The following is a 14,985-nucleotide window of genomic DNA, read 5'->3' as shown; positions in this document are numbered from 1 at the left end:
ATGGGCAGAAAGGGGGTGGGGGTGTTGAAGAAGTGGCCAGTGATGAGGGAGCACCCGGAGTGGGGGGGTGGAGGGGGGGGCGCAGACCTTGTTGGTGGGGGGTATGGCCAATTTTGAAAGGAGGTCGGCCTTTGCTGGAGGTGCCCACCGCTCCTGTTGCAGGCCTGAGCAAGGTGACTTTTCAGGCTTCCCACCCGCCTGTTGCTAAATTCCTCCCACCAGCCTGAAAATTTGGCCAATTCAGGGCCTCGATTGGAGAAAGGGTGGGCAGACTAGCCTGGGCCACACCCATCCCATCATAAAATTATGAAGAATTTTATTGGCCCCAACCCCTAGTCTGCACTCGCCGCCTGGTGAATGTAAAACTCTGCCCTATAACTCACCCTCTACATTATTGTGTTCTGATGGAAGTGAGTGTATGCAAGAGAGAGAGAGAGAAATGCAAATTAATAGCTGAAATCTTGTTAATACATTTACACAGAATGTTCACCAGAGTTATGGTGGTCCAGCAGAAGAATCTTCGAGGAAATTCCCAGAGGCTGTGTCTAGTGATTTTGGATGGGTAACCATTGACCTCTCACACCCATATTGCTCCAGTCCCCTCAAAAAATGGTGTCTATTCCTGCAATCCACACAAGCCATTACTCACTTATAACTCTCCACTCTCTCTCTTACAGGAAAAGAGAGGACGCTGCTGAGGGGAGAGGCAGAGGTGAGGGGGTGAGGGTGGGGGTGGGCGGGTGTGGGGAGGTGGCAGCTGTCCAGGGACAGGCACCTTGACGGCCCTCGCAATGTGCATCAACTGGGTCCACTAGCAAAGAGGTCTTGTTCCAGGAGACTGGCGATATCGGCAGGGACCCGCCATGAGAGCCCGGGTCCCCTGAGGCACTGGCACTCAGACATGTCGAAGGAGCTGATCGTCTGCCTGTGGCCCCCTTGTGCTGGGACCTCGCGTTCTTGGAGTTGGATGTCTTTCCATCGTCTGCCCTGTGGAGTAGAAGTGGCTGAGGAGAAGGAAGCTGTTGCTGTTGCTCTTTATCAGAGGTGCGAGGTGAGCTGCAAATGCTGCCCCCATGTCGCGGTGAAGACTGGCGGCTGGAAAACGCAGCTGAAGGTGAGTGAAGTGCTGAACTTGTGAAATGACTTGCAAGAAGTTGGCAATCGTCTAATGAGCAGTGAAATCACTGTCTGAGGAGGAGAGCTATGAGCAGCAGCCTCCCACCTGGTCATGACTGCAGCTCTGTCACTGATCACAGGCTTCCCAGCCTGCCAGTTTCACTGAAGAAGCTTTTCTGTACTGTGCACCCACCTCACTGACCTGGTGAGCCGTTGACAGCTTGGGAAATACACCCACTGGCTGTGAAATCCAGAACCCTTGGCTAAACAGGAGTTGATGAGCTATTTGAATATTTAAATACCTTATCCAACAGCTGCACTAGGGGAAGCCACTCGACTTCAAACACACCCACAGAAACCTGGAAAAGCACAGAATGATGTCAGGGTCCCAGCCCAATGTCACTGTTAAGGGATTTAAGTCCCCACAAGCACCCAAATCTGCCTCTCCTTGCCTCTAAATAACCCACCCATGAAGACTAAATAACAAATTCATCTCTGGTATAATTTCCATGGAGAGATATTATCTCAATCTCACTTCATATTAAATTACACTCTTTTGATCAACCTAAACAGACTCTTTGAATTCTGAAATTATCAGCTGCTTTGAGTATGACTTTTATCTTGAATTACTTCTGTACAGTGAACTGGCCACTGGGTCATGACCTCCTGGACGCCCAGACCTCAGTAACAAGGACGCCTGCAAGCGAGCTATGGATATTGACACTGACAACTGGGAGACAGAAACTCGCTGTCGGTCGTAACCACTGGAGACTGACTGTTTGGAGGGACATTGGAAGAGGTGAGCAGAAACAAGGAGCTCAGCTGGGCCGAGATGAGGGCCCAGAGAAAACAGAGAGCAGTGAATTGTGCACTTTCTCAGCCCACTGTCTACCTGTGGAGCAGAGACTGCCAGGGTGTGGGGCTCCTGAGCTACACCAGGTGGTGCTGAACACAGAGCTGACCATCATGGCTCAAACCATGGTCTTACAAGGCTGAAGGCTGCCACTTGAACTATTTGGATATTGTTTCTCTCTCAAGTAATTTAAACCAAGCTGGCTTGAAACAAAACAAACAGCAACATGAACCTGTAATAGTCTTTCCTGGATTTTAAAAAGGTTCACCACACAGGGAAAGTGTGTTAATTGTATATTAATTGGGTTTAATTGTGTGCAGGTGCTGGGCATTAACTGGCCTTTCACTTGAGCACATATAAAGCTGTGGCTCAGTTCATAGCACCCTCGCCTTTGAATCAGAGGGTTGTGGGTTCATGTCCCACTCCCAGAAACCAAGAACTGTGATTGTATTCAAAAGAGTTGCAATCTGTGACTGTTGATAACTCGAAAGAGTATAAAGAGACACTTTGTCCATTGTTAGTTTAGTTAATTGTTTTGACTCTACAAGAGTTATAAAGAGACACTTTGACCTTCCGCAACTAGTGGACACCGTGGATGCTGGAGTGCATCATCAGCCCCGGGAATGACATTTTAATTTAATTAGCTAAGTTTCCTTCGACAGTTTTGTTTTTTTATTACACTGCCCCTTTAAGGGACTGTCACGGCCCCACCCCACCTCACCCCCGTTAATTAGCTTATTTTTATTGGTTTACAGAAGAGTATAAAGAAGCACTTATTGAAACTGTAGTGTGTTTGAGTTAGGAGGTGTATGCTGGTGATGTTTAACTCTGTAAATAAATCTGAGACTGAGTAAAAGATTGGCTCCAGGACTATCCTTCACCAATTAACTATCCAGATTATAACAAAGGGGAGGGCAAAAATTCACATAGACATTCAAAAGAAACAGAATAACCTGTAAAGTGCTAGAGTGGATTATGGGAGATTGTTAAATGGCAGAAATTATATTAATTAGCATGAGTCCAAAAGAGATGGTAAAATGAGAGAAATTAAAGCAATTTTTGAAACATGAAACTGTAAACGAGGTAATGGGGGATAAAATAGATGGAAATGGAAGGATGCAAAACTAGCAAAGCAGAGAAGGCCCCAGGAGCCTAAGGAAATAAAAATCTAAGTTGATGCAATTGTGTAGAAAGTTCAACCAGCAGAACAAACCAATCACAAAATCACAGAATGGTTACAGTGCAGCAGTGCAGAAGGAGGCCATTTGGCCCATCTTTTTTGTGTTAGCTCTCTGAAGGAGCAATTTACCTACAGCCATTCCCGGCCTTTTCCCCGTAACCCTGCACATTCTTCCTTTTCAGATAATGGTCTGATTCCCTTTTGAAAGCCTCGATTGAATCTTCCTCCACCACACTCTAAGGCAGGTGCATTCCAGATCTTAACCACTCGCTGCGTGAAAAGATCTAAGTACCAGCCCATTCTCCCTACTCGCTCGGGTAGCACTGGCACCCCACACAACTTTACCAGCCCATCTGCTGAAGAGAAACTGGGAGTTACTTTAAGTAGGATCTTAGCAAGTAGTTGTGGAGACGACAGAGGTGTTCAGCAATGCAGTCATCAAATCTTCCAGCCTAGAGCAGATTACATCACAAGTAATGAATCCAGTACTAGGTTGGATGAAGTGCACATGAGTTACTGACTCTACTAGAAAAATGTTTGAGGCCCTGGGTAATGGTATGGAAATAAGTAAATGATCAGATGTTGCACAGGGAGATTCCAGAGAAGGAGAACAGGTGGGAGGGGTGGTGGAAGAGTGAATCAAGGTGTCACAGATGAAACAATCCCTTCTGGAAGTAGGGAAAAGAGGGAATGATATGACTCAGACTTCATACGTGTGATTTATTTCCATAGTGATGCAGTGTAATAGTTTGAGGTTTACCTTTCTTGTTGTCGCTGCATGTCTCTTAGATCGTGAATCACTGAATACAGCACATCACTGGAAGACTGTGGGTAAAGGGAAGTGGTCAGTGAAATGGATTTTGCATCCCAAGTGCTGATTTGATTTCCATTAAAGCATGTTATGTGGATCGTGGGGAATAGATTTTTGTAAACCAAGTTACTCCAAAAAACGACCTTATCTGCCGCAGTGGAAATAAGGTCAGGTTTCCTCTGGGGCAGCACCTGGTTCAACAGCTTGTCCTGTTCATCCAGAACGAGTGGCTCAGTCCAACAGGGCTGCTGAATAAAGGCAGCTGGAGCTTGGCTGCACTCTAACACACAGCAATAGCAAGTACTACAGAAACATTGGACCATCATCGATGTGCCCTGTTCCAGTTTGGACGATATTGGCCTTGAATTTGTCATTGTAAAATTAATATTTATTTTCAGTGCATCACTTTGCTCAAATTATTTTCATTAATTTTCGCCTTGTCTCCCTTGGCCACCCGCAAGGAAAGCAATGGTTTTCTTCAATTTGCTGCTCAGGTAAGTCAGTGACCAAGTGATGAGTCTTTCTTCTTTACAGGTAGGAAAACATCTGGGCTTTAACAACTTCACAACTTTGCACAATGTGCAACAGCAGAAATAGAGAGGATCTCTCGGGGTAGAATTTCTGTTAGGCGGTGCTGGTTATTTCCAGCACAATTTGTTCAAAATTGGTCAAACCGCCACAAAAGATGGCGACAGGGGGAGTAAAGAGTGAATCGCACTCAACACAAATTGAGTTTCCACCATTTTTTGTGCTCGTTTAAAAAACATTGTGCTCAAAACTGGCCCCAGCCTCACAACTGGTCAGATCCCCAGATTAAATTATAAACTGTTGGGAGAGTTTCCGCAGATTGTGGGTCTTTGAGGAGATTCTTAAAGTTAAACCTGTTTTGGGGAATGGGTGTGGGGGGTGGTGGTGAAAGGTGTTTTAAAAACTTTTGGATGTTTAAAAACTTTTGGACGTTTTAAAAACTTCCGGATGTTTAAAAAATTTTTGAATATAATTTTTTTGTTGATTTACTAAGAAACTGACTACTGCACACCAATATAACTAGGAAATTGCTCTGTATCTTTTTTAAAGTCATTTTTGGTTATTTATAATCAGCTTATTCACAGCTGGTGGACTAGACACACTGATTAAAAATGTTAAATTTTTTGGGTAATTTATATACAGCTGGATTGATCAAACTGCATCAAGTTACCAGCCTTAAATATATCAAGGAATATTTTTTAAACCAAATTTTTTAAAAAATACTTTCTAAGACGTTGCCAATTCCACTGGTTCAGGACAGATTTTATGTTTGACAATATACAATTATATTTGAGCGGAAATTTGAGGGGAAAAAATACTTCTGAAAACCAATGCAAATGTGAGTGTGGTTAGTGCCCGATTACAGATTGCACCCAAAGCAGAAGTTGTACTCTGTCTTTTCTAATGATATTGTTTCACTCCTGGTATCATTTTAGCAAATCTGTGTTACATCAGTTCCATGTCTCCAACATCGCTTTGCCTGTGGGGAATTAAAAGAGTGCACATGGTACTCTACCACTGGCCTAACCAATGTCTTATGGAGATCTCTCATCACCTCTTTGCCTGTGTGTTTGATGCTCTACAGACAAAACCCAAAATTCCACTTATCCTTTTTGTGCATTTTTCTAACCCAGCTTTTGAATATCTCCCATATCTCTACAACATACACCTTTCTGTTCTCCGCTCCATTCAGGTATATTGCCATACTATTTTGCCAAATTCTTGGTAAAAATTTAATCTGCATTTGCCCTGCACCTGATTATCCTGCTGACCGCTCTTCCTGTAGTCTCCTGCTATCTTTTTTCACAATCAGCTGCCCTATAATTTGGTGCCATCAGTAAATGTTGCTGTTAGTCCCTCAATGTCTGAATCCCAATCACTAAACTACCTGAAGAATAAGAGGGGTCTGAGACAGATCCCTCATGAACATCACCTTGTCAATCAGATAAGCAACCATTTATTCTTACTCACTGCTTTCTATATTTCAGTTGACCTTCCATCCATGATACCACTTGAACAACACATTCACCTATATTTCACCTTTAATATTTTTACACACTAAGGGGAGAGTTTCCCCCCTGTGTGGGCGGGGGGAGGAGGGAGAGTCGGGGCATGCGCTCTTTCGTGCATGTGCGCAAAAGAGTGCAGAAATCTCCCTGAGGCACGGAGCTGCCTCGAGGAGATTAAGTTCAAAATGAAAGTTTCAAACAAACAAACAATAAAATTATTCAGACATGTCCCCTCATGTGACAGTGTCATATGAGCTGGGACATGTTTATGAATTGTGAAAAAGATATTTATTAATTTAATAAAATCTTCATGAAACCTCATCCTGCCCGTGGATGAGGTTTCATGATAAATGAGAAGGCCGCCTGGGCTCTTCGCCTGCCCAACAGCCTTAAGGTTGGACGGGCAGCCCTGAGAATCAGTTTAATTAGTTAGTTAATCAGTTTAATTAATTAGTTAATTAGGCATTAACAGGCCTTTGACAGTGCGGTGGGTGTGCAGCCACCTCTGGTGTGTGCCCGCCGAACAAAAGATCGGAATGACACACGGTGATGTCACCACGCGCCATTTTACACATCGGTAGGCGGGACCCCCCCCCGCAAGTAAGATGGGCTAATGGATCGAGGGAGAAGTGTGAGACGCTCTTTTTGTATCATTGCATCGATGTACATTGAACTAAGCAAGTCTGATCATATTTACTGTTCAGTTTTTTTTACCCTTGTCTGGAGTAACATCATTCACAATTCAAACTAAATGTCAGCCTATCTCATGTGAACAAGATCCACCTTTGCATAGATTCAAGAAATACACCCAAAAAGGACATGGACCTCGTGTTCAGGTCACAAAGGGTTTTGTTATTTCTATGCTGGGTTATGCTATCGTATAAGTAGATAAAGGACAAAGTGGGTCAATTCTGTAAGAATCAGACACGCAGGCCACAGAACATCTGATGCTACTGGAGCCAAGAAGATACCTACAGAGCAGGCCAGAATTCATAGCAGGCAAAGAAAGCAACTCTAAACATCTACACAAACTGGCCAGGACAGCAGCAGCTGGCAGTAAGATTGCTACTGAACAGGAACTCCATTAAGGGGAAATAAAATGAGAGGGAAACACAAGTTGGTTTTCTATTCAGACTGCAAGTGAGGTCTCATTCCAACTCATGGTGAACCAGCTTGGTTCCAACCCCATTTTAGGATATAATTGATTATATCAGGCCTTTGGATTTTGAAATGGGTGTGCTTCACTGTGTCACCTGGGGCAAGTATTTCCCAGAACTGTGGGAAGTGATGCATGTTTTTACCTTGTTAAGTGTTATTGACATCAAACATAACCAGAAAAACAGAAAATTTCTCATTAATCTGTTCGATTCTACCTTGACCCGGTTACATTCCTTACTACTCTAGTGTGACTTTATTTTACTATTTCCAACAGATATCAACTTTGCGGCCACTCAAGTATGGTCAACAACGTAAGCTTCTCAATATTTTCATGATGTGTCAGCATTTGATTTTTTTTTTTAATTTAAATTTTTGGCTCTTTTCTCAGAATTCCATGGCTGGGATTTTCCATTCTCCGGGCGGGATCGACAGGAGTGGGCGGGGGCTGGTCACAGAGCTGCTCGCGATTGGCTCCACAGGAGAGCCAATTAATGTGACTGTGTCACATGAGATGGGACGTGGTATTATTTTTCAAAAAAAGTTTTGATTTAATTTGTAAAAGCTTTAGGAAACCTCATCTCGCTCGTGGATGAGGTTTCGTGGCCTTTTCGCCTGCCCACCAACCATAAGGCTGGACGGACAGCGTAAAATTCATGTTAATTACCTAAATAGGTCTATTAATTATTGGCGGACACACAGCCGACTCCAGCGTGCGCCTGCCGAATGAAATATCGCGCGACTTTGCAATGACGTCGGGACGCACGCCCCATGTCATCGTGCGTCCTTTAACGGTCCAGCACCTCAGGTGTGTGCCCGCACACCGAATGTAAAATTCTGCCCCATGGATTTCAAATGAACTCCAGTGGCCAATATAATCAATTTAACTTATTTAAGCTCATACCGTAGATGTTTCTTGTTTTAATTTCATTAAGCATAGCTGGATTGCAAAAACAAATATGGTTTACTTTCTTTGCAGGTATCATAGCATGGTTAGTATAGAAGAATCAGTGCTCCTTTCTTATAGCCCACTTTTGAAATTGACATATTTGGTATCAATGAATGAAAGTAGTATGTGTTGTGAGAGAACCATGTTCTCATATTTAAGTTATTTGATTATGTCCACCCCAAAGTTTTCACCACGTTAATGGCACATTAGCCTATACCATTCTTCAAAAACTGCTGCTCAAGTATTCAATATCAAAGACTCTTTTTTTCTCCCCCCATTTGACGAAGTCCAGCAGTTGTTTGTCTTACCTCTAACACATGAATAACACAGCTCGGATACAGCAACAGGAGTCCTGTGGTCCCTTCTTGATGACAGCGCTGGAGTTTCTGCAAGAAGCTTTCATAGTATCCTACAGTAGAAAACAATGTAATCTGAAGTTATGTATTTACTAATCAATGTCAAGGGGTTTTCCTGCCCATTTAACATTTCCTCTCATAGAAACTAAATTATAGATATTGATTTATGATGCAACAACATTGTTAAGTCACCTATCAAATAACCAAGAAATGCAAAACATACCAATACCTAACTACTCTGACATAAATATTTATTTCATGATAATATTTGCTCCAGCATTTGTTAATATAAATAATTGAGACTGGTGGTATTTTTATAAAACTGACAGCTATCCAATGCCGAAAGTAATTTATAATTGAATTACGAGATTTAAGGACTGAAAGAAAACTGAGTTAATCTGAAAAGTTATTGAGCAGATCTTTCCAATATCACTTGCACAGCTTGCATTTATGTAACACCTTTAACACACTGAAACATCCAAAGTGTTTCACAGGAGTGATTCTTAAACAGAATTTGACACCAAGCCACATAAGGAAATATTAGCACAGGTTTGTTTTAGAGAGCGATTTGTAGCCAAAGAGGTAGAGGTAGGGAGAGAATTCCAAATCTAATCTGCTTTGATTTTAAAATTCCCACCCTTGTTTTCAAATCCCTCCATATCTTTGCCCTATCCCTGTAATCTTCACCTATCCTACGGCCCTTTGAGAATCCTGAGTTCCTCAGATTGCTGTACTCGCACATCCCCAACTTCCTTTGGCTCACTGCTGGGGACCTGCCATCAGCTGACTAGGTCTAAGCTCAGGAATTGTCTCCCTAACAATCTCCACTTCTCTCCTCCTTTAAAATGCTCCTTAAAACCTCTCTCTTTGATCAAGCTATCCTTCTTTGGCTTGGTGCAAGTATTGTCTGATTATGCTCCTGTGAAGTGCCTTGGGGTGTTAAAGGCACTATAAAAATGCAGGCTGTTGTAAGTTGTTTCTATCATACACTTCAGTCAAAGCCAATAATGTTTAGAAATTCTTTAGAAAAATTGCCAGACAAGAGCATGGTACAAAAACTGCCTTATTTTGATATTTCCAGGTTGATCCTAAATGAGTGCCTTATCTTCCCTTTACTGCACTTATTGCCTTAAGTGGGCAAGAATGTAGGAGAGAGAGAGGGTAAAGCCCTAATTTATAGCAAACTGGAAAACTCTGGGGATTTTTTTAATTGGGCACTGACCCTGTCTCTTTCAAACAAAAATGTTGCAGTAATATTCATTGGGAGGCTTTCTATTAATTGCACATTTCATCCTTAGGCCAGATTCCCTTTCTTTGGAAAACAAAAACAGAATTACCTGGAAAAACTCAGCAGGTCTGGCAGCATCGGTGGAGAATAAAAGAGTCGACATTTCGAGTCCTCACGACCCTTCAACAGTTCTGTTGAAGGGTCGTGAGGACTCGAAACGTCGACTCTTTTCTTCTCCACCGATGCTGCCAGACCTGCTGAGTTTTTCCAGGTAATTCTGTTTTTGTTTTGGATTTCCAGCATCCGCAGTAGTTTTTTGTTTTTATCCCTTTATTTGGAGGTGTCTGACTGCAGGAATTGACTCCTTTGTAAACAATCAGATTTTGAGGGGATTGTTTTAATTTTGAAGATTGTGGCCTTGTAAAACCCCATTTCAGCTGGTTAATGAAAAATCTAACACCTTTGGATTTCCAAATAAACCTATTGCTTTAGCTGTGCTTAATGTTCCTAACATTTCAATTTAATTGAGCAATTGAGCAGCTAAATCTGCTTGTGTGCCAAGGTGTGGGTGAGCTGCTCAAACAGTGTTTATATGGGCCAAAGTGTTTGTTTATAGGGGTCCTGCCTTCATGGGAAAATAAAGTGCTTGACAAACCTTTGACTGTTCAGAGGGAAAATAAATCATGTTGGCTCTGCTACTCTGTCACAGCGTTACAGCTGACACAATTACACACCTTCATGTAGGTCATTGCAAAACATATTGGCAAACAGATTAGAGAGGGTTTGTCATGCTTTTCCATGAAGAAAATCAGGTTAATTTAACCTTTTCTCGTATCCCCCCATTATTTTTCCAATGAGTTTAGGCCAGGGAACAGAAATGAGTCAACCAAGGTAACAAGATCAAGCTGGAAAAAGAGTGAGAAAGTGTCATACACCACGATAAGAAAACATTACAAAAATACAATAAAAAGCAAAGAGAGTGCAGGAAATTAACTGTGAATTAAAAAAATGTTTAGACCAGAGTGCGAGTTCTGAATCTTATGTAACTTTCTTATTTGTTCATAAGGAAAAAAAGCAGCAACTTTGGTAACTGTGCTTATGTACTTAAAAATGACAGTAGCTTATAACTAAACCATAACCATTTGTTTCCACACAGAGGAAAGAAAGCAATTGCACACACAAGCAACCTGGGTTGAATACTCCCTTGTCTTTTGCCTCACTTTTTCTATCCTGACTCAGGCACGATATGCGAATACATTGCATAGGGATCATAGGGCTGGATTTTACTGCTCCCCGCTAGACGTGTTTTTGGCTGGGGTGGGGGGCACGTTAAATATGTTGGATGCCGAACCCATCTCCTTTCTGCCCACCCATACTTCGGCTGCGGTGGAGGGGGAGGGAATGGGTAAGGAGCCCTTGAGGATGCCTGCTTTTAGGCCTATTGAGGCTTTTAACTGCCCGATTAAATGACAATTAGGGGTCTCAGTCCATCTCCACTGCCATAAATTGCTGGGCAGAGTGCAAAGGCTGTTTTTGAAACAACTTCTTTGAAAAGGAAGGCAGGACTCATCAATCTGGGGCGCCCTGTGTGCATCGGAGGCACCCGCCCAAGATGTCACCACCCCCCCAACTTTGTTTCCCCCGACTGTCCTCCAAAGCCCAGCTCCCCACCACACACCACAGCCCTCACTCCACCCCCAGGTCATCATGATCTCCTTCCCAGGGCCTCCTTGCAGTCCCAGCAGCCTCCACTGCTGAGTTGTGGCGCTGCTGGGACTGCCAGAGCTGCCAGCCAATCAGATTGGCCAGCAGCTCTTGCGGGTGGGACTTTTTGTCCACTGAGGGCAGAAGTCCAGCTCTGAGCCTGTTTAGCCCAGCCCCAGTCCGTTATCACTGTGGGGCAGGCTTTTTAAAAGTTGGCCTGTTCAGGATTGACTTTCCTTCTGGGGGTGTAAGCAGACTGGCTACCTGTGAAATCCTAGTCCATCAGCATCAGCCAGCCTCCTGTCACACTGTGGGCTAGCGCACAAGCCCTTTAAAGTTTGGGAAAGTGTGCTATCTAAATGATAAGACCCCAAACTGTATTTTCTTTCTTTCTCATGGATGCTAATTTGATTCTTTTGTTATTACTGGAAATGCCAACTCAGGAGAAATGATACAAAGTTTGGAAATTTCTAAGTCAATATACTTTCTAAATCTATTTCCAAGGTATGGCTGAGGGTCTGAAGAGGCTCATTGCTCAGCTAGTCCTGTTTGTGTATCTTTGAATCAGTTACATGACATCGTTAGACTGCACTGTGTCAGAGACTGAGGAAGATGTTGTGGAAACATTACTATTTTTTTAATTTACTAATACATTAACAAACATGAATTTTGTACAATATACACCTGACAGAAATGTGTATATTCTCTAGCCTGACATCGCCCTAACTGTCTTCTTGTTTAGTTTCAGTAGGAAAGCCAGTTACATTTACATTGCAAGCTGCAGAACTCTTCAGTGTGTTTTAGTTTGTTCCATAATCAGCAGCATGTTTAAACTCTGACACTAAATGAAACAAGCCCAATTCTAGACAGCGACTGAAAACTGATGAAAAGGAATAAAACCAAAGACTCGGGAGGAGGACCTAAGGTCTAGAAAAGGGAGCTATTTTAAATAGTATTTATGAAATATTGGTTTCGTAGTCTTGTACCTGAAAGAAGTAACTACACTTATAACAAGCGCTGAAGTGGGGGTGGGGGAAATCGGAGTGAATTGTTCACATTTGCACCGGATGTTGCTTCAGGGATCAATTTCCATCACCAGCTCTTCCCATCCATCCCAATAAATAATGATACACATAAATATTGAAAAAAGAAAGATGTTTTTATACTGTAGCCATCAGTATGGTTCCTATGTTTCAACTTTCTTAAAGCATTTAAAACAACTCGGTGTAAGTTTAGGAAATGTCTGAGGGTGTAAGAATCCCTGGGCACTTTTTAAACACGGAATGACACTGCACATGAGTTATCGTGCATGCAATGCCAGACTGAAGCACTGTGCGCCTGTCTATGTCAAGGTGTTTCAGCCTCCTTCCTCACATCCCCCACCCACCCTGCCTCAACCCTGGTCATATTGAACCTGACTCTGAAATTATCCTAAAACCAAATACTGTGGATGCTGGATGTCCAAAATAAAACCAGAAAATGCTGGAAATATGGTAGCATAGCAGGTGGGTGGGTGAGGGGATAGGGTGGCATTTAGGTGGGCAAGGACATAGGGTGGGTTGGGGGTTATGGGTAGTCGGGTCCGGGGTAGTCGGGCGGCCAGGGGGGTAGTCAAGGGGTTTGGGGGGTGGTCAGGTGTGTAATCGTGTGTGGAAATTGGGGGGGTTGGGGATAGCAGGAAGACTGGGGGGTATAGTCAGGGGTAGTTGGGGGCTTCCAGTGAGGGGGAGTGGGAGGGATAGTCGGGGGGTCAGTAATGTAGTTGCCCAGGAGTTAGAACTGGTTTTAATCCTTCTAGCTTTTCCTGGGTAACTATTCTGCCAAGTGAGTCAGAACCATCTGAAGACTCCAACTTTAACTCAGAGTTTCGGAGGGTTACAGACACAGGAAAATGTGCAAACTTCCCAGGCATATCCCATGTAGTCAGTGCATTGAGACTTCCAAGGGGTCTCCCAGCCCATCCTCCGGTGTCCCTCTTGGGGTACGATCATCCAGAGACCAGAAATGTACAATATTGTTAGAAACACATTTATACCTTTGCTTATTTTAATCCCACAGAGTGGAAAAAGGACATGTTGATGTTAACTCTGTTTCACTCTCCACAGATGCTGCCAGACCTGCTGAGCTTTTCCAGCATTTTCTGTTTTAATTTGGAAAAGGACAGTTCTGACAAAAAGTCACAGACCTGATACGTTAACTATTTCTCTCTCCATAGATGTTGCCTGACCTGCTGAGCATTAACCTCAACATTTCCTGTTTGTATTTCAAATTTTCTACATCCACAGTAGTTTGCTTTTGTGAAGGATGGATCTGTTCAATGACATGATGCTTACTTGAGCGTTTTAGTTTCCCTACTCCCACATTCTCTGTTTGATATAGACTCATTTTGTCTTTACATCCTAATTTGGAAAGTAGAATATATTTGTGGTCATCTATCAAAAAAATGTTGCCAGCTCACATTCCTTTTGTGTTTGATCTTCATCTGGTAGCAATTACAGTAGATAATGTTGAAACTTGAGACTGGTCACCATACCAGAGATGAGCAAGTGAAGCATTCCTCTGTGTTTAGATGGAATAGCACAATGAGTCATTACAGCAATATTCACTTCCTTTTTAATCTCCCACTCTTAAAAAGGCAAGGCTACAGGTGGTGAAATCTTTTTCTTAAACTTTCACAAAATAAATGAAAAGAAGACTGACTAAAAACTATCTTCTGTCATTATAAAGTAATGGGGCAAAAACCCACCTGGATTTAAAGAACAGTTTCAAAAAGAAAATGGTAAATTTTGTTTAGGGTGTGTTAGGGCGATGTTTACGGAGAAAACATTTTCTTCTTTTTACAATTGTTGTCAGCAATAAACATTCCCACCTTAGACATGAATCAATTCAGATGTAGGAAAAAGTTGTTTTACATAATTTAAATCCAACTTCAAGCCAGTCTCCCACAGCACTCATGTGACACTTCCATTTTCCACACCAATGACTTTAATTTTCATTTAGCTGGTAGTTTAATTCTATCATTCTCCTTTCACAATCTACTTATTGGGCTTTTTCAGACTTGATAAATTGACATTTTTTGAAGTTATAAGAGAGTGGGGTCACATTCATCCCATTAGTCTAAGCTGAATGTGAACCAAGGTCCAAGCAACAAAATAATATTTTTGAATTAAATTATGCATTGAATTCATTGCCAGATGAAGCGGTTCAGAATGTAACAGGAAGAAGGAAGAACTCTTGAACTCCAGGGGTATTGAGGTACCTTAGAAGCAGTGAAGCAGCCAAATCTGGGCCAGTCATATAAAACTGGTTGTAACTGATGCTGTGGTGGTGAAGAGAGAACTCTATTTGTACAGTGCCCAGTCACATCTTTGGGTCCAAAGTACGTTCAAATCTATTGATCACTTTTTGATGTGTGGTTACCGCTGTTATGGAGCCAAATGCAGCAACCAGTTTGTGCTCAGTAAATTCCCACGAACATCAGTTGAGTAAATAAAAAATGTTTTTGTTGGTGTTGAATGATAGAAGAATGGTGGTCTGGTCATCAAGAGAATTTGCCACTTTCTTGAGTTAAGAAGGAAAAGACTTGCATTTATATAG

General features: G+C 42.5%; 1 protein-coding gene across 2 annotated transcripts in view; it reads right to left on the bottom strand.

Annotated features, from left to right (window-relative positions):
- The window catches only part of tex47 (testis expressed 47), a 31,484-nt gene that overhangs the window by 13,831 nt on the left and 2,668 nt on the right, over positions 1 to 14,985 (bottom strand). For both annotated transcript variants that reach the window (XM_078570661.1, XM_078570662.1), the window contains exons 3-4: positions 8,409 to 8,509; positions 3,910 to 3,974 (exon numbers count right to left, since the gene is read on the bottom strand). In XM_078570661.1, coding sequence (XP_078426787.1) covers positions 3,910 to 3,974; positions 8,409 to 8,509 — 166 coding nt within the window. The remainder of the gene's footprint in view (positions 1 to 3,909; positions 3,975 to 8,408; positions 8,510 to 14,985) is intronic.

Source organism: Cetorhinus maximus, chromosome 24 (genome assembly GCF_964194155.1).
Source record: "Cetorhinus maximus chromosome 24, sCetMax3.hap1.1, whole genome shotgun sequence".
Taxonomy (NCBI): domain Eukaryota; kingdom Metazoa; phylum Chordata; class Chondrichthyes; order Lamniformes; family Cetorhinidae; genus Cetorhinus; species Cetorhinus maximus.
The sequence above is the reverse complement of the archived record's forward strand: the minus strand, read 5'-3'. Positions and strand labels throughout refer to the sequence as shown.